The following is a 19,288-nucleotide window of genomic DNA, read 5'->3' on the forward strand; positions in this document are numbered from 1 at the left end:
CTCTGGAAAGCTAATCCTCTCCATGACCTAAACCACTGTGAAGGTTCTTGCTTATTCTCAGTCTCCCCTGGAAAGAAAAGTTTTGGAGGCCAAAGTGCTTATTACAACTGGGAAACTCAAGGCCACTTCTGTCTAAGGATAGATCTCGGTACTGGGCACTAAAGCTGCCAGGGCATAGATACTGCTGGTAATCCCGGCATTCGTTTCCCTCTCTTTCTAAAATAAGCAAGAGTCCAGTCGTAAGTGCCAGCCAGAAGAGCCCTAAGTTTGCATTTCGAGGTAAGAACCTGGACATGCTCCATTAACCAGCATCTAAACAACTGCTCTTTAGCTGAAGTTCATCTTCCTTGGCGGAGGTGTTAGCACAGTTGCTGGCTTCCTTTCCTTGACTTTAAGCCCTGCTACAAAGTATCAGTGGTAAAAGCCCTTCAAGGTTCCAGCCATCAAGAAAGTGCCTAGCCCAGAATAAGCTACACTGTACTCTAGCTAATCTGCACTGGGATGCTAGCTCCTCCTTTTCAAGTACTACCCCAAGGTCACTTACTTAGAAGCCATGAAGTTAAAGAACGTCGGGGCTGGAGGGGACAGGAGAAATGGTCTTTTTTTTTTTTTTTTTTTTTTTTTCTCAAGGCTATCATTTTATAAGTCAAAGGAGTTCCTGAATGAGGAGTTCAATAGCAGCCTGGGCCGTATAGTGAAGCCGGCACTAAACCAAAACACAGCAGAAAACAGTCAAGAGTGGGTCGTTGGAAAGATGACTCAGTGGTTAACGGCAGTTGCTGCTCTTGCATAGGACCTGGGTTTAGTTCCCAGCACCCACTTTGGGCAACTCACAACTACCTTTAACTCTTGTTCCAGGGCACTGTACTCACATATGCAAACCCATGCCCAGACAGATACACAGAAATAAAAAACAATAGCAATAACAAACCCAATGCTGGGGACATAACTCAGGAGTAGAACACAGAATCATGTGTCCTTGGCTCCATCTACATACCAAAGAAGAAAAATTGAGAAAAATCTTGAAGAAATCAGTGACAGCTTACACCTGGTTAGGGGTAGACAGAGGCTCACTTTGAGCTAGCAAAATGATGTAATCAATCCTGTACATGAAACAGTCTTCTGGTTACCTAGGACCAGTGTGTTACTCTTCATTGATGTCCATCCTCATCTCCAGGTGAAATGAAGCTCTAATTCCTTCAGTCCTTGAAGTCTCTCACACGCTCACTCATATTTGTCACATAGACACCATGTCTTTATGAGAGGTAACAGACAAGCTCATCACCTCGTGGGTCAGTGGAGTGATCCGGAGGGATGGGAGATGATCTTACACTTCCGGTAGGACTTCTAGAAGTTGGTCAACCCGGCACAAGGCGGTGCCTGGCCTGCCATGACTGCTCTCTTGGCCTAGCAGGGCTTCCTAACAAAAATTCGGTCCGGAAATCCTCTGTGAGGTCCCACGGCAAGGGAATCAAAGACCCAACAGTCCCAGCATGTTTTAATTCGGCTTTATTCCAAGACAAGGCGAAGGCTGAGCTAAGAAGCATGGTGCATTTTTTCCCTCTTCCTAGCAATGGTTTCGTGTTAGATTTATAGATGTAGACGCACTGACCTTGGTGTGGGAGGCATACTTAGAGCGATTCTAAAATCCATCAGGGGTCTGACACAAGAAGGGCTGTTTCCCCTTGTCGAGTAAACAGCTATAAAGAAGGTAACAGCCTCCTTCCTTCTCTCAGGGCTGTTTCTGAAGACTGAACGACTGGGTTGCCTTTCTCTCTGCAGGGCCCCGGCAACTTGTCTGGCTCATGGCTACAAAGTAACAACGTGTGGATTATTTTAACAGCATACTTTTGTTTTTTTCCTTAGAAGAGTTTCTTTGGTGTCTGATGAGTTGAGTCCTGGAAAATGGAGAATTGGCCAAGAGGTGTATTTCTGTTTATGAAGTCAGCGTCTGTCTGGAAAGAGAAGTTGAAAGTAGTTTTGAATATTTTATGACAGTGCTGGGGAAGTTGTCAGCCAGTCACCAGTTCCACACTTGGCTGTGTTCTTGGGGTTGGCTTTTGTGTTCTATCTGAGAGGACTGAAATGTCTTCCTGGACGCTGAAGCCTACTAGTGCAAGACATTTCCTTCCACCTTCATTAATAATCTTTCTCTAGTGTCCTGAGATTTTGGAGCCCAAGTCCCTTATCAGACACACTAGTGCACACTGAGGACATTGATGATTGTCGTAGCTTCTCATTTAACTATTAGAGGCCCATTTTATATTTCAACTAGCCCCAGACCCTGCTCGAGGGAGGCTAGAGTCCCCCCCCTCCCCCCTCAGGCCCATTACGGTGTCATTAGTAAACTGGCAAACTGTCTTCTGATTGATAGGTCTAATAGTACGTTTTTCTTGCACTTTCAAAACTGTCATTTCTGGGAGGTGTTGAGGCGCTTCTCTGGGGGTCCTTGTAGATGCTGCAGGCTGCTGTGTGATTGAGGTGAGGAAAGTGAAGTCCTTAGAGGCATTGAGGGAGCCTCCAGTTCCAGAGTCAGAATGACCTGAACTTTATTTTGAAAATAATTCTTTGAACCCACGACAGAATAGTCTTTGAGAGGACATTTATTCTGATGGAGGGGTGGCAGCCGGTGGTACAGGTCCATGGTGGTGGAGGGAGGAGGAGGAGGATGAGGAGAAGAAGCAAAAGCCATAGCTGAGGCTGGGGATAGAAGGCTCAGGACATTTCACATGACCTAGTGTGGAGGAGAGAAGATACATTAGTTTTCTATCACTGCTTTAGCACTATAAAGATCCAGGGGCTCAAAGCAACATACATTGTTTTTTTTCTTTTGAGACAGGTTTCTCTGTGTAGCCCTGGCTATCGTGAAACTCTATGTAGACCAGGCTGGCCTCAGACTCAGCAGATTTACCTACCTCTGCCTCCTAAGTGCTGAGATTAAAGGCTTGCACCACCAGCCACCATCACTTGGCACAACATACATTATTTATTTTGTTTATTTACTTTGTACTAAATATCCAAGGCAGGGCAATCTAGAGGAAACAGAAATTTATTCCTTCACTGTCTTAAGGTCTGGGAAGATGAAGGTTCTGGGCTTCTGTGAGGGTCTCCGACTCTCCTCGTATGGAGGAAGGCGAGAATGCCATTCTACGGACTTGTCTTGACACGAATCCATTCAGGAGGGTCAAGCCCCCGGACTGGACGTCTCCCACAAGTCACAGCTCCTATTGCTGTTACATTGGGGATCACATTTGTAGCACCGGAACTAGGGGGTGGGGAATACAGACCAGAGTATATTTCTTATATTTCTCTAGGCTGGATGTCCAGTAGGGTATTGGGGGGGTTAGGGGTTAAAATTGATATCTCCCATTGAATACTTCCCTGACCCTGAGATTTGATAGCTTTCACCTTGGAGTCTTGAACCTGCTTCTCCTTTCCAGGTCTGTTAACCCCGGGTCTCTGGTACATGCTCAAGTCAAACACTTCAGAGTTATCCGCAAGTCTTTTTTTTTTTTTTTTTTTTTTTTTTTTCTTAAAAGCCCACTCAGAATTCTGGTCGGTTCAACCTTCAGAATTGCATTCAGACTCTGGTTGTTTCTCTGGATGGCACAATAGCACTGTAACTGGCTGTGTGTCCCCTTTTCTCAACTCTGCCCTCAGCATGCAGCCAGGGGATCGGCTGGAATATAAGCCTCTCTCGTCTCTTGTCAGCTCCCAATAAGTGGTTGTTGTCTCATTCAGAGCAAAAGCCAGAGACCACAGGACAGCAGGAGGGAGCAGCCTCCTCAGCCTCCTCAGCCTCCTCAGCCTCCTCAGCGTCCTCAGCCTCCTCAGCCTCCTCAGCCTCCTCAGCCTCAGCCTCCTCAGCCTCCTCAGCCTCCTCAGCCTCAGCCTCCTCAGCCTCCTCAGCCTCCTCAGCCTCCTCAGCCTCAGCCTCCTCAGCCTCCTCAGCCTCAGCCTCCTCAGCCTCAGCCTCCTCAGCCTCCTCAGCCTCCTCAGCCTCAGCCTCCTCAGCCTAGGCTCACACAATGTGCTGCTTAACTACCACAGTCGGCTCCCTGCCTGCTCTGGGAGGCAGAATCAAGATCAGAGGGAGTGCTGGGTCCCTCCTCACCCTCTGCGTGCTCCTTTCTCCCAGTCTTCCGTGACAATCAAGGGTCTGCTTTTCCCTGTGAGACTTAGGACATAGAGGATCCTCCAAGAATTCCTGTTCAACTCCCCAACAAGCCTGCAGCCGTTTCTCACCCCCCCCCCCCCACTACACACACACTCAGTGAGGCTAGCAAAAGCAGTGGCAACTGCTGTGGAGGTTGTTTGGAAAGGGGTCTGATGTTGTTGGTAAAAGGGAAACTGTAGGGTGGGGCGGCTCCTACTTTTCATAACCATAGGGTCTCCCAACATCCCTTTGCTCAGTGAGTCACACGATCCAGGACTCCATAGCAGCCATTCTTAAAAGCAACTGTTTTTTGTGTTTGAATTTAACAGCAGGCAGGGAGGTACAGAATGTATACCAAGTCTTTTCTTTAATGGGGGAAATAAAACCAGGCAGTATGAGGGCAGAGTGTCCCCTCCCCCATATACGACCTCACAGTATGCTTTGTACTGAGGTGGCTCAATACATGGTTTCTGAGTGGAGCTAACATATTTTTAAAAGGAAATGAATCCATCTGTAGTCCCAGCATGACTGTCGCCTGAGGATGGAAGAAATGGCACGCAAAGGCTTGTCTTGTGAATTTGAGACCAGCCTCAGTAATATCGTCAGATCCCGGTTCAAAAAGAAAGGGAAAGGATGCAAACACACCAGCCGATGAATCAGTTAAGCACAGACAAGGCCTAGCATACAAACATCTCATTGCTCCCATTGTCGATGGAACAACAATTTTTTAAAAGGGGGTGTTTTGAGGCATCTGGGCTGGCAGTGACGTCGTGGGTTGTATCTTGTTTTTGTCTGATAGGTCATTGCTTGTGAGCAGCAGTATGACTCGTCCTATGACGCTCGTTGTGACGTCTGGTCCTTGGGTATCACGGCCATTGAGCTGGGCGATGGAGACCCTCCCCTCTTTGAAATGCATCCTGTGAAAATGCTCTTTAAGATCCCAAGGTAGGACACCAGGTGGCGCTCTTGACTCATGGGTACTTCGTGGAACCGGTTTTGGAGGGAAGCTGGTTGGTATGTAATTTCTTTCCAAATTTGAGAAAGCCTGATTGTGAAATATGTTTCCCTTTCAAAGAGATGAGAAAAAAGAAATCAGGGCTTGGGGGACACAAGGAGACTGTCTCTGCAAGATCACACCCCTGAGAAATGACAAGAATTGCCAATTCCCAGCAGAACAATTTTCCTGAAATGTTCTATTTTTTGTGCTCTGCATGAGAGAAACAGATGTGATTTAGGACTAAACAATCTGTCTAAACACCGATGTTTTCTTTTTAAGTGTACTTACTGTAGTAGTGGGGAAATTTGGGGGAGCCACAAAATCCCTATTCATATTGTTGTATTCACTCAGATCAGCAGAGAGGTCTATCTGAAAAGTATCTCGTTATCCATACATCTTATTCTTCACCCCCTCAGTGGGAAAGTCCTCTCAGAGAAGCCTCAGGGGCCATTTAGATGCAAGTGTATTGCCTACTCTCTGTGTTCTCAGGGTCTGCACATGCAGTGTGGTTCTTTGACAGGAGTTGAGCTGATCTATGTTAGGCGGGTCAAATGGTGGGGAGCCCAAGTCAGCCTGGGTGCAGATTGATAGATAATTTGTATTTTCTAAACAGCTCTTTCAAAGGAACACTCTGGACCATTGAACTGACGTCACAATACACATGTTGACCTTCCCTTATCCCCAGAAAAGCACAGCTATCTGCAGCCTTTACACATTTCTGGAAATTGCAATTTGCATTTCTGATTAGGCCTATTTATATGCAGATGGAGTTCTCCTGCGTTGATCAGGATAATATTATCATTTTATACCTAATCCAGATGTGAGCAAACCAACAACCAACATTCCAAACACAGCCTTGCTCAATCTGGGCTGGTCCTTTTGCCTTTTCCAAAAACACAAAAACAGGTGACGGTGATCAGGGGAGCGGCTGAAGCGTCTGTCTTTTTAATTAATAGTCTGGTGAGCATTCAAAGGGACCTAAGGACACAGGAGCCGATGGCAGCAAGAGGGAGCTGTGACATGTGCAGAGATGAGGAACCAGCCTGCAAGGATTCTGTGCGGTTCTCTGTGTTCCCAGTGATTGCTCCCTGTAGCCACATAGTTTCCCAAATAGTAGCGAGTTTTATGAGATGTATACACTTTCAATAAGAGATTTCTTTGTGTATATTCTTTCCTTTTTTTTTTAAGTATGCATTCACATACAGATGAAAAAAATGTTTAAATCACCTAAGCTGATAAACTCAAGGCAGCCAAAGAGGTGTGTGTGTGTGTGTGTGTGTGTGTGTGTGTGTGTGTATCAGTACACACATGAGTTTAGTTAACTTCTGTGTCCACAGCCTCTGCTCTCTGGCCATCTCTATCCTAGCAGTCCACTTCCCTATTGCATCTTGGGAGAAGTCTTTAGACCTAGCTAGAGATAACTAACCCCCCTCCCTACCTCGATGGAGAACGGCCCACAAAACAAGGGAACTGGAAGAAGTCAATCTTTATCTCAGCCTATTCGGAGACTCTGTCACTCTCTCCTAGACTTCCTGCCTTTCCCGTTTGGATGCTGGATCAGATATCAGAATAATAGTTTGGCAGATTCACTGTGTGATTATTTGGACACGACATTTGCCATTGTCACAGCTCTAATGGGCTGGCTTGCCATTCTTGGGCAGGAGGAAGAAAAACAAACGATGACGCGCAGCTTCCGTGCTAACACGGCGTAGCTTCTTTCCTCCTAAATCCTGGGAGGACTCTGTGCGTTCATATTCAGTAAGTTGGTTTTTGAAGAATTATCCTATCAGAATTGCACAGTTCTCTTCGAAGGGTTATGGGTTGACTAGAGCTGGGTGACTGTGCGTGCTCTTTCTGAGTGCTAAAAATGTATCATTTCCTCAGCAAGAGCTCTTGGATGGGAAGTGGAGAAATTAAGCATTTACATTGTAAAAAAGTCTTAAATTGTATTTGTTTGTTTGTTTATTGGGAAGGCATGGAAGGGTGTGTGTGTGTGTGTGTGTGTGTGAGTGTGTGTGTGTGTAGATGTCAAAGGGCAACTTTCATCCTTCTGGTTCTGGGGATTGAATTCAGGTCATCAGGGTTGACCACAAGCATTTTTACCCACTGAGTTAATTTCACCAGCCCTCATTTACATATTTTAGAAATCCAGTTGAGTCACTGACTTTTGTATTTCATAAGGGTAGGTGCCCCAGCCCCCACACTACCTTCCCTTTCCCTTCCCTGCAAATAATATTAATGATAAAAATTCTTGACTCTATCTGGCTTCAGTTGTCTTTCCTTCTTTTCCTATTTGAACAATGCACTGGAATTTTCTTCCATTAGACAATGAGGTCCATCTTATGGTCCACTGGGATCTGGAAAACCCGAGGCTTCCTTTCTTGAATTTCCCTACTGGCCTCTTCCCTGCAATTATTTTATTCTTGGAAATAAACTGAGTAAGTGACTACGTGGGGGAAGAGAAGCAAAGCTCGACTGAGTCATGGAAGAAGTGACTTTCAGAAGTTACAAAGGACTTGTGATTAATGACCTTGTAGCTGCTGGGGGTAGGAGCCTCAGATGTCAGTTCAGGCAGTAATTACACGGGCTCCCTGGACACTGTCAGAGCCATGTAGCAGGACCTGCCTGGCGACGGTTGATCTGCTTGCAAGCAGGTCTCCTCTCTGCTTCTACGCACCTTCTCCTCTCTCGTGACCTTCACATTGCAAGAAGACAAACAGCAATGATTGCTGCCTTTGAAATACTGCGTGACTCACACTTCTTCCTACGCTGCAAACACACAGAAATTATCTGCTGATTGGCACGGCATCCACTGTTTTCTGAACCTGTCAGCGTGTCATCTTGTCTAATGCCTTTGCTCCAAAAAGAGTCACCCCTGACTGCTGATGCTTCTGCTGCCTCCCCCCACCCCCAAGAGTTAGGAGAAAGAGAGAGAGAGAGAGAGAGAGAAAGCCATTTTCTCTGACAATCTGTAGATTTCATTCTTACATGTCTTTTTTTTTCTTGAGGATACCATTTAAAATCCCAAAGGCTTGGATGTGTCATATGTATATGTTTGTGTATGTGTGTGTGTATACATATGTATGATGTATATGGAGATATGGATATATATATACATATATATACACATATATATCACTTTAGAGGAGATCTGTTTCACAGTTATAATTTCATGGATCAGTAGAGTTAAGAGAACTTTAGAATTATGTTGGTCTCTTGGTAACCATGTATTTTTCCTTAGCTCAGAGTCTTTAGTTAATGATTCCCTTTGTCCATTGTGGATGGGTTCAGAAAGGTGATAGGGACCTTTGTGGGTTACAGTGTGGGTTTACTACACAAGCACTGAGATCAACGTTGTGCATTTGTTTACTTGGGCCGGATGAAGGATGGCTTTGATCAGTGTCTCATGACCAACTTCAAGCTTCCACATCACTCTCTGTAGAAAAAAGGAAAACAAAATGACATCCCTAAGATTCCAAGTAGAAATTTAACTGATCATTCTAGTCTCCAGAGCTGGTGACTGCCTTCCCCCAAAGAGAGCCAGCTCTCCCTGCAGCAACTAGTCTCAGGAGAGGAGAACGTGTGACAATCTCTGCTTCATCTTTCCATCACTAAATCCAGGTGTTCCAGAATCATTTACCCCCCCTACCAAGTGAGTTTCAGGGTTGCTGCAGCAGAGAACAAGGGAGTCAATGAGTTTGAACAATCAAAACGTATTGGTCCTGCTGGCCAGAAGTCCATGGGCATGTATCCACAGAGCTTAGGAGATTCCCTCCAGACATGTGAATGTCAATCCAGAGTCACAAATCTCCAGAGCAACAGCTACACGTCCATTGTCATCTCTGCAAAGACCCTGATTCCAAATAAGGTCACATCTCAAGCCACAATTCAACTCAATACTTTAACTAGCTTTCCTGGTCACCAGATTCTCTGTGGAACCAACTTGGAGGCAAAACTCCCGAACATCTGGCTAATGGGTAATGAGAAAGGAATATGAGGGATGGATGATGCTAAACTTGCAGTGGAGACCTTGTAAGAACTACTAGATGTGTGGCAGGCACAGGACTCAGTGTTTCACCAACATGTATGTGAGTCCCACAGTGACCCTGGGAGGTCATTGATACCGCAGTCCTTTTGTGAGTTAGGTGGCTGAAAGCCCACAGAGATTTTGCAGTCTCTGGTCTGCACACAGGACGGCAAATGATGTGAAGATGAGGGTCTTGGCTCTAAAGCCCACATCATTTGCAGGCATGTTGAAATGGTAAATCCTTTCAGATTCTATGCCAAGCAGTGGTGGCCCCAGGGTGCACAGGTCACAGGTTCAGCCTGTTTGAAGCTTACAGTTTAGCATCCTGCCCCCCACACTCCCCACTTCCGATTTTAAGCAATGTTAGCAACCTAAAAGTCAGAAATTACATTAGCATCAGTGATTGTGTCTGTCAAGAAATTAAGGACGACACAGAGGTCATCATGGGTACACTCAGGACATCGCTAAGGATGGGTCAATTTCTGACCTCCCAATCCAGAAATCTGTCCTTTCCCCAAACTCCCTTTTAAGGAACAGCTTTTTATTCCTGATTTAAAATGCCTAAGTTCGTGAACTGAAAATTTGTAGAACATGTTACATAAGCACAGAGAGATGCTTTAGAATAGCATTCTTGTTATCCAGACATTTCTGTTCGTGAAGCATTCTTTGCAGAAATGGTATCTAACAGGCCAGGGCTATTTCTGGCCCTCCATCTTTTGTCTTGCCACCCTCCGTTTCTAGTTTTTCCTATTATTTCTTAGTGAGAAAGCTTGCTCTGGGGTCTGGGGAAAATCAAAGCCTGTTTCTGGCATCCTGCGTGGGAATGCGTTTTTTCATGAAAACAGTATTTTTGAGCATCTTTTTAGGAAAAAATATCCACACAATATCCAGTGCTCTGTACTCCGGCTGTGCTGTTCAAACTTTGTGTTTAAATAAAGTCCTATAGCCTGGGCTGAGGACCGAGTCTCCACCAGAACATGATGTTTATAGCGGAAAATATTTTCTAAACTCTAAGCTAAGGTTACAAAAACACTTTAGAGCCCTGTCGACTGGGGATTTAGGAATGTCCTCACCTCTGCATTAGGATACCTTTAGCTCTGCTCTCATAAACTCAGTTGGTGAAGTACAAAAATGGACAGGCTGTGTTTTGCTTTTAGGGAAGCCTGTTTCTTCTGTCCCCAACTCTGTCACCAGTAAGAGTGAAACATGCAGAGTTTGGGGTAGAAAAAAAGAGAAGGGAATTCAGACATCGGGAACCCAGGGTATGGATCCACTTGGGGCTCAGGTAGGCAAGTCACCCTGGCAGCGTTAGTGTGACTGAAAGTTCTCCTCAGGGACCAAAAGACAGTCCTAAGGTTGACTTTTCATCTTGTTTTGGAATGTGATTTAAAAGGTACGAAGTTCTTTAGATTTTGACTTTCTAAACCTAAAACCTTCCCATATCATTCTGATATTGGGAAGAAGTAGTCCTTGCCCACTGCACAGCTGTAAGAGGGTGCAGAGGCAGGGGCCCTCCCCTACTGCATAGGCATGGGGGGGCAGAGACAATAGGGAGCCCCAGGTCACCAGTTACTGCCTTACTGTTACAGAATTGCCACAAGATATTTTTCCTTAAGGCTGCAAACTACAAGGGAAAAGAAATTAAAACTAAACTCTTATTTGTGAAATGTAATGAGTGAGGGGTAGTGGGTGTTTAATGGCACAGTAAGGATGGGTTTGCCCCAGGGAGCTTTGGGTTTCTCTTCACCCGCCTAAGTTACTTAGTTATTGGTCCTTTAAGCAATGAACCTTCACAATCCAAACTTCAGTCATAAAGCAAGAAGCACTCAGAGAACTACCACCGTTTAGCATTTATGGACTACCTAATGGCAGAAAGTTTTGATCTACTCCAATAGAAAACAATTATCCTTTATGAGTCTGTCTTTTGGATGATATTTCACAGCTCAGCTTTAGCTGGCATCCTTCAGGATTCCCAAGGTGCATGCCCCTCCCCTGCCTCTGGAATAGCCCCCAAACCCAGAACTTAACACTCCATTGCCTTGGGAGCCCAGTGGCTGGAGGCCCCTGGCAGGCATGCCCTGGAAGATTTCTATACTACGGAACAGTTTCCAAATTCCATTCTAATTTGAACTGAGCAGCTGGGGCCATTAGTTCCTGTGGAGGTACAGCTTGCTGCCTCTCTGAGTCCTGGCAGGCAGGGAGAATTCAGTTTTGCAACATTTCTTTTGGGGATCAGGTGGCGGAGCCTGGATATACCAGTCCTTATCCAGGTTGAGCAAGAAGCTCACCCAGGGAAAAGGGGGAGGCCAGAGATGCGGGGCATTGACGCACAATATTCTCTGTGCTTTCCCCCTCATTACCCTGCATCTATGATGCTGGCACAATTCACTTGGGCTAAATCTGACTTAGCTCCTAAATGATGGAGAGATGGGGGCAAAGAGAATCAGCAAGGCAACAGAGCTCAAAATAGTACCAAAGGAACCAAGAACCCTGGTTTCTTCTCAACTCTAGAAAAAGATAGGGACTCACGGGAAGGAGTGGTTATAAAATGTCTCCATGGATTGGCGCAGGGGCAGGATAGTCAAGACAGAGGTGAAGAACTGGGCACGTGCAGAAAGGATGGTCATTGCAGAAACTGTCCATTTACAGGGAGTTCTGGAGCCAGATAAAGCCTGTTACATAGACGGCGTGGTTTGTAATCAGTTTCCCACAGTAACAAACGCCCTCTAGTTAGTTTCTCAATACAACAATATCATGTTTCTCAAGAATCTGTGATTCTTTCAGGGGGGGTTCTGCAGATTGTGGCCAGACTTCCTTATAGATCTGTGATCTGCTAGGGCTGGGGTTGGTCCAGGATGCCCTTTAGTAGAAAGACTTAGCTGTTCTCCATACGGTTTTGTTTTGTTTTAACCTTAAGAAAACTAGACTGGTTGTTTTAACACCAGGGTCAGGATTCTGAGTTCCAGCTTCCTCCCCTGTCAATGAGGAAAGAAATAGTAGCAGCCTCATGGAGCCGTGAGGGGCGAATGGATGTGAAGAGCTCAAAATGATACATGGTAAACATCCATTCACTTTGTGCTGGGTGCCACTAAAGCAAAGATCTCTCCGGGAGGATTCACACTGAAAGGAATTTTCCTTCTCTAGTAGCTGAGGAATTGAAAGCTCTCATTCATGGAGCTCCACCCATGAGATCAATCATTTGGAAGTTCAGCTAATTAACTGATGATTACATTAGGAATTAAGAGAGAATGGAGACAGATTCCCTAATCAATTCTTACTTTTTAACATAGCACCTCTGTATGAAGGATTTTGCTATTAATATCCATCCCCACTACTCCTTTGGAGTTAATAAACACATTGTTGGAGATACGGACAGCCTCTGTTTCTATGCCTACCCTTGGATGCTGGAGTAAAAACTGCCCATCAGGAAGCAGGGATGCTCTAGAACCTGACTCCTATATACCTACCCTGAATGGGGATGCGGTCCTCTTTAGAAGGGGCTTGCTTATCAAGTGTATGGCAGCTTCATGCTTAATTGATGAGTTATACTCCCCACCTTGGCTGCCTTCTCTGTCCTTCGGAAGGCTCAACTTTCCCTGGGATTCTATTTGTGTGTGTGTGTGTGTGTGTGTGTGTGTGTGTGTGTGTGTGTGTGTGTGTGTATGTGTGTGTATGTTTGTTTGTGTGTGTGTGGGGGGTGTCCTCAGGTAAGGGGACAGTATCAGAAGTCCCAGATACAAGGTCAAGGACTCAAAACTGAGTCCCCATTTTCTCTCCCAGAGTGATTTTTTTTTCTTTAGCTTAGCCCAGAAGGTTGGAAGCATAGGGAAGAGGGAACGGAAACCCAAGCTGGGGAGGAGGGTTGTGAGGAGAGCCTGGCTGTTCAAATGAGTTCAGGTTTCTTGGCTGGGAGAAACATCGCCAAGGGTAGGGGGTGAGGGGTGGGGATGGGGGACCCACAGAGGAAACCCGCTACCCATTGTCCTCAGTCTTAGTAGAGTGCTGGAGAACAGGACCAGGATTAGAGGCTTGGTGAAAGGAAAATGTGCCTCCTTGGTTCTTTTAAACAAGGAAGGAGGCAGAGGTTTCAAGCGACCATCTGGTAAGTTGGACTTTCACACTGTGCTCATGACTAAAACCTCCCCTACCCCCGTGAATTGCTCGTGCATTCTGAAAAGAAAAACCTGTGTCATTTAAGACTAACAAGGAATAGCCCAAGCAAGCCTTATCAAACACGTATCCTCGTCTGCTGTGACGGTAAGGCTGGCATGAATGAGAAGGGATTTTGCTATGGTGTGTCTGTATTTTGGCCTCGGGGGAACTTTACTGTGATATCTTTGTGGGCAAATGGGAAAAACACAGGCTAAAGTGTAGTGGTTGTGCTGGCTTCTTACTCCTGGAAATAGTGCGCGGAAACACACTGGTAATGTCAGTGTCTGCATACTGATAGAGCAGGCCCTAGAGGCCTGAGGATGACTTTATTGGTGTGCTTGCCCAATGAACCATTTGCAAATGTCTCATCAGTTGGAGGACATTGGTGGCCTGCCTGCCACCCTTAAATGAGGGGTAAGTGGTATGCTGTTAATAGGTGGGAACTGGAAAGATCTTGCTTCTCTCTCTTTCTCTCTCTCTCTCTCTCTCTCTCTCTCTCTCTCTCTCTCTCTCTCTCTCTCTCTCATGTATTGCCTGTCCTGGCCGGCCGGAATGACATTTCATTTTGGGTCTCTATTCCCACACTGTCACATGGGAAACTAACCCCAATGGAGCCCAAACAGATTTCCAGCTGGGATCTTGACACCTGGGGTTGGCTCCATTGCCACCATTTCCTTGTCGTCACTTGAGGAAACAACAACAGGCACAGCTCATGAGCAAGAACGTTGTGCACTGAGAGGGAGGAGCCTATACAGTGTTCCTCAGTGCCCTTGACATAGCCTGCAAGTGCCCAATAGAGAAGAATGACGGTGACCACCAACTGCAGGGTAGGACCAACCACTGCAATGCTAGGCCACCAGGGCAGGGTTCTCAGTTCTATGAGCTTAAAAAAAATACCAGCGTCTGGCCATCACTCCCAGAGAATTCAGTTGGATCGCTCTGGGGTCAAGTGTATATACATCTAGAGCTGATTTTGCAAATGGATTTGGAGTCATATATTATTTTATATGTTCATACTCCCTGGATGATTCTAAAGTATAAGTCCTTACCTGAAGCAATTATTAGGCCACTCTTGGTACTTTAAAGCTAAAAAAAAAAATCAGCCTTGAAAATATTTGTGCCACCCAGTACGACAGATTGAGAACTGAAAGATAGAGAAAGTTCAGTGGTGTGAGCTGGCATTTTGCAAGTTCAATGGTGTGAGCTGGCATTATGTAAGTTCAGTGGTGTGAGCTGGCATTATGTAAGTTCAGTGGCCTGAATTGGCATTATACAAGTATCAAAAAAAAAAAAAAAAAAAAAAAGTAGTGAATTGTTAGTGTTGATGGCTGTGGGCTCAACTAGGGTACACACTCCTTAGCCAGATAGGTTGAAGTTCTGACCTCCTATGCTTTAGAATGGGAACTTATTTGGGAATAAGCTCTCAATAGAAGTAATTAAGCTGAAATGAGGTGATTAGGTTGGCCTCTCATTCAATGGGACTCGTGTCCTCATGCGAAGGGGTGAATTTGGATATGGTCACACAGAAGGAAGACTGTCACTCTAGGCTGCCCAAAGCTGGAAGAGGTATGGAAAGAAGGCATCTATTTCTCCTGAGGGCTTCAGAAGGTGAATGGCCTTGCAAGAGACTTTGACTTTGGACTTCTGGCCTGCAGAGACAAATGTCTTTGGTTTCAAGGCATTGTGTTTCCTGTTGCTTAGTTATGGCAGCCGTAGAGAACAAAGTCCATAATTCTGAGTGACCCTGTGACCTGCAGACACAGAGAGAGAGCCACTGCGCTGGATGCAGAGGAGGAAGCTGGAAGTTGGGAGGGAGTTGTTTGCCATCTTCACATGTTCTGGCTCCCAGTATCAACCCCAAGGCCAGGAGAAGAGAACACTGGGCAGCTGGTTACATCCTTTGAGCACACAGTTTGGTGTTGGTCCCGCCTTGGTGGCCCACTGTGATCTGGCAGAGCCCTCCATTTCTATTCATGTCAGTGTCTGCTTAGCTGACAGTAAGAGTCCATGGGTCCTCTTGGCTGTACCTTTTGTTCCCTTCCTTCTAAAGTTTATAAGTTAGTACTTTGGTGTCTATTTAAAAAGAAAACTACCCAGCTGGTGGCAAACATATCTCAGTAGAGAAATAGTTCATTGCCTTGGTAATCCTATGTTCTCCGACTGGAAAGGAACTAAAAAAAAAAAAAAAAAAAAAAAAAAAATCAATGCGCTGGCAAAAAAAAAATCGCAAGTAAGGAAAGAATGACCCCAGGGGAATAGAGTTTGCCAAATGAGTTTGGCAAAATGCAAGCATTTCCTAATTAAAACTCTATAGTTCTCCGAGAGTACGTGTGTGAATGTCGACCTACTTACAAATGGACCGTGTGTCGGTGCCAGGACTAATTTATTCAATCATTTGATAGGTATTTGTTGAGCATTTACTATGGTCATGTTGTGTATCAGACACATAGTGAACAACACATGCTCTCTGGGCCTTAAGTTCTAGGGGAAGAGAGAAATAGCAAACATGTACACACATATGTTAATATTTGATTAATTATGTTAATAATTGATAAATGCCCGTTGTGGTTCTAATAGAAATGTTTCTCCCAAAGGCTCATGTGATGAAGGTTAGATTCCACTGATGGTAGTGTTGTGCTGAGAAGGGATTGAATCAGACAGAAAGGCTGTAATTTCACCCATGGGCCTGAAGTCGGGGACTGGTTGGAGGAAGCAGGTGACCAGAAGCGTGCCTTTGAAGGCCATCTTGTCTTCTTTACTAGGCCACATTTGTTTGCTGTGAGGCTCAGCCTCACTCTAGGCCTACAAGCAATGGTGCTGAGAAATCATAGACAGTGAAGCCTTTGATCATGGGAGCCAAAATAAATCTTTCCTTGGTTGTTTTCCTTGGGGGATTGTTATGGTGATAAAGAGTCTGACTAACAGCCTGCCTGTCTGTAAGAAGAGAAAGTCAGAGAGGGGGACAGGGAGTGTCAGATGGGGTGGAATTTTTACGGTGTAATTTTTTAAAGTGTTTCTTCAAGACAGTGTTTCTCTGTGTAGCCCTGACTGTCCTGGAACTTGCCTTGTAGATAGACCAGGCTAGCCACAAACTCACAGAGATCCACCTGCCTCAGTCTCCCAAGCTCTGGAATTAAAGGCGTGCCTCCACCATGCCTGGCTATTATAAGGATAAATTAATATAGCATAAGCTGAGGAACAGCTTCTCTCCCAAGGCAAAGAGAAAAGTCTTGGTAGAGGAAAAGAACAAGCCAGGGATAGGAAGTACAAAGATGCCACAGGGAGAGCAGAACAGTTTAGGATAGAGCAAGGAGGCCATGGCAGGGTGTGCCCAGGAGCATGATGGGATATGATGTTGTGTGGAATGTACTCATAGTTCCCTGTGATGATCTCTTTCTGGGAGTGAAATGGAAGCTACTGTGCTCCAGAACGGAACAGAGACACAAAGTGCCTTCTGTTGAAACACATCTAGATGTCTTGTAGAGAACAGGGGGTTGGAAAAGGGAGCTGGAAAAAGTAATACAAAGACCCTTCATGACGTAGTGTGGTGGTGAGCAGCCTGAGGCTGGGGGCAAGATGGAATCAAACCATGGCTATAATGTTGGAGCTTGGTGACTCTATTGCTTATAGACAAGAGTAAAAGAGGAAACCATGGACATCTCAAGGTTTTTGGCTTGAGCAGCTAGACAATAGGATGTGGTTGTAGGTGGGGCTGAGCTGTCGAGATGGAACAGGTATCCATCTCAGACACCGAGGTGAAGATTTGTCCGCTAAGCAGAAACTCTGAGTAGACAGTGAGTAGAGGTGAGAACAAAGAGAAAACCAGGAGTGGAGATGGAGAGGATGTGACCACCGGAGTAAGGCAAGAACTAAAGGGTTCTTTGCTATTCTAAAAGCCAAGGAGGCAAGGAGCAGAGAGAGTCCAAGTCTTCCAAGTCTCAAGTAAGGTAAGACTTGAATCTAGTCTGTGAATGTGATAAAAGTCATTGCTAGAGCGTAACTTCCAGAGTCGATGGCTCTGGGTCTGTAATGCTATAAAATCAGCTTTGTTGGTCTTTTCCAGCTTGTGGTGAATGTTCTACATTGTGACATGACCTGCTCATCCTTTTCTGTCAGGCAGGGGGGGGGTGTGGGGGTGGAGGATGGATGACCATAGTGTGGTGAGAGGAAGTCTAAGGTTCTGTGCAAATGTCATAACTAGTCATCTAGAGGGGACTTCAGACCTCTGGGATCATAACCATGTTTCATCCATAAGTCATAAATTGATGGAAAGCTACTAAAAGCTCTGAATAGCCCCATGTCATTCTTCATAGGTGACTATAGGATCTAACAGTAGACAGTGGAGAGGAAGAACTACCTGGTATTAAAAGTGTATTATGCAGGACTCACTTAAAACTTTTATCGTGAGGATATATTTATAGGTGGCTTGTGTTTAAAAGAAGAGTTACATAAAAAGATTCAAGGGCACACACATTTTGCTCTGCCTTTGGAGTCTGTTGGTTCAGTAGTGGCAAAAGAGTTAGTATTAGCTGGTGGATCTTGGTACTGATGAGACATAGCACAGCAGAATTCAAGGTTTATTACTTTGAAATCTGCCCATCTGCCAAACTTGGAAAGCCCATAGCAAGCTTAGGGGTGGCACACAGTTCCAACTCTCCTCCTTGATGCCTTTGCTCTGCATGAATGAGTCACTTCAAAGGCCAACTTTACTACGGTTTCCTCTAGCTATTTCAAGGCAGTGGAAAAGTGATCTAGGACAGGACTCAGAGGCCCTGCATGAAAGCAGAAGCTGTGGCCCAGGAAAGGGTAACATTCAGCATGGTGGTAACCTCCAAGACAGTCAATGCCTCATCTTAGCTACTTTTCTCTTGCTGTGCTAAGAAAACCATGACCAAGACAACTTATGGGACAAAAAGTTTATTGGGGACCTCTTCCAGTTTCAGAGGGTGAGTCCATGACCATCATGGTAGCAGGCAGGCAGGCATGGTGCTAGAGCAGTAGCTGAGAGTTTACATCTTGAGGTAATATCTATGAGAGAGAGGGAGAGAGAGAGAGAGAGAGAGAGAGAGAGAGAGAGAGAGAGAGAGAGAGAGAGAGAGAGAGAGAGAGAGAGAGAAGAAGAAGAAGGAGGAGGAGGAGGAGGAGGAGGAGGAGGAGGAGGAGGAGGAGGAGGAGGAGGAGGAGGAGAGAGAGAACTAGAAGAGTCTTGGGCTTTTGAAACCACAAAACCCAACCCTAGCGACACACCTCCTCCAACAAGGCCACACTTCCTAACCCTTCCCAAACAGTTTCCTCAGTTGGGGGCCAAGCATTCAAACAGACGGCTATGGGGTCATTCTCATTCAAACCACCACAGTGAGTTTTGTTGCTTTGTTCTTTCTTGAGCTGAGTTTGTATGGCAAATGTGAGAAGAGAAAGAAAAGAAATTTTACATAGAGTATGATTTCAGCTAATTCTCCACCCCAGGAAAGCAAAGTTATACCCAAAGGAAGACCAAAGCCATAATTCCTGGCCAGACGTTGCCTCCTCCAATTGCATTAGCAGCAATTCAGAAGGGAGAAAGCGCCATCCACCTCTTCTGGTTATTGCTTCTACAATTGTAAACAGGGTTAGGGAAAGGGGCTCAGGCATTGTAAGGTGGTAAATATGTTTTAGTTCTAAGGCCTCTAATTGGAAAGTGGGATAATCTTAAAATAAATGTTATTACTTTGTTTCTCAACAATGCACACATTTCCTTTCGACAAAATGGAATCATATAGGTAGCTCATAAATCTCTTGAATAGGGCCCTCTGGTGTATACGAATATAGATAAATCACACAGAGAGGACGGTGAACCATGAAATGATTCTGTTAGCATGTCATCTGTCTAGAATATATTTTCAAATCTCCAGCAGAAGGGTCCAAACTGTGGAAGGAGGTGCCCTAACAAAGTTAGTGCCTCTACAAAGACAATACT

At 45.3% G+C, this 19,288-nt stretch overlaps 1 protein-coding gene across 1 annotated transcript in view; it reads left to right on the plus strand.

Annotated features, from left to right (window-relative positions):
- Positions 1-19,288, plus strand: part of MYO3B (myosin IIIB) — a gene marked incomplete at both ends in the record, with an annotated part of 373,275 nt that overhangs the window by 72,447 nt on the left and 281,540 nt on the right. Inside the window, one exon of the mRNA XM_080927936.1 lies at positions 4,956-5,101. Within this exon, the coding sequence (XP_080784062.1) occupies positions 4,956-5,101 (146 nt within the window). The remainder of the gene's footprint in view (positions 1-4,955; positions 5,102-19,288) is intronic.

The sequence above is a fragment of the Micromys minutus genome (assembly GCF_963924665.1).
Source record: "Micromys minutus genome assembly, chromosome: 13".
Taxonomy (NCBI): Eukaryota; Metazoa; Chordata; class Mammalia; order Rodentia; family Muridae; genus Micromys; species Micromys minutus.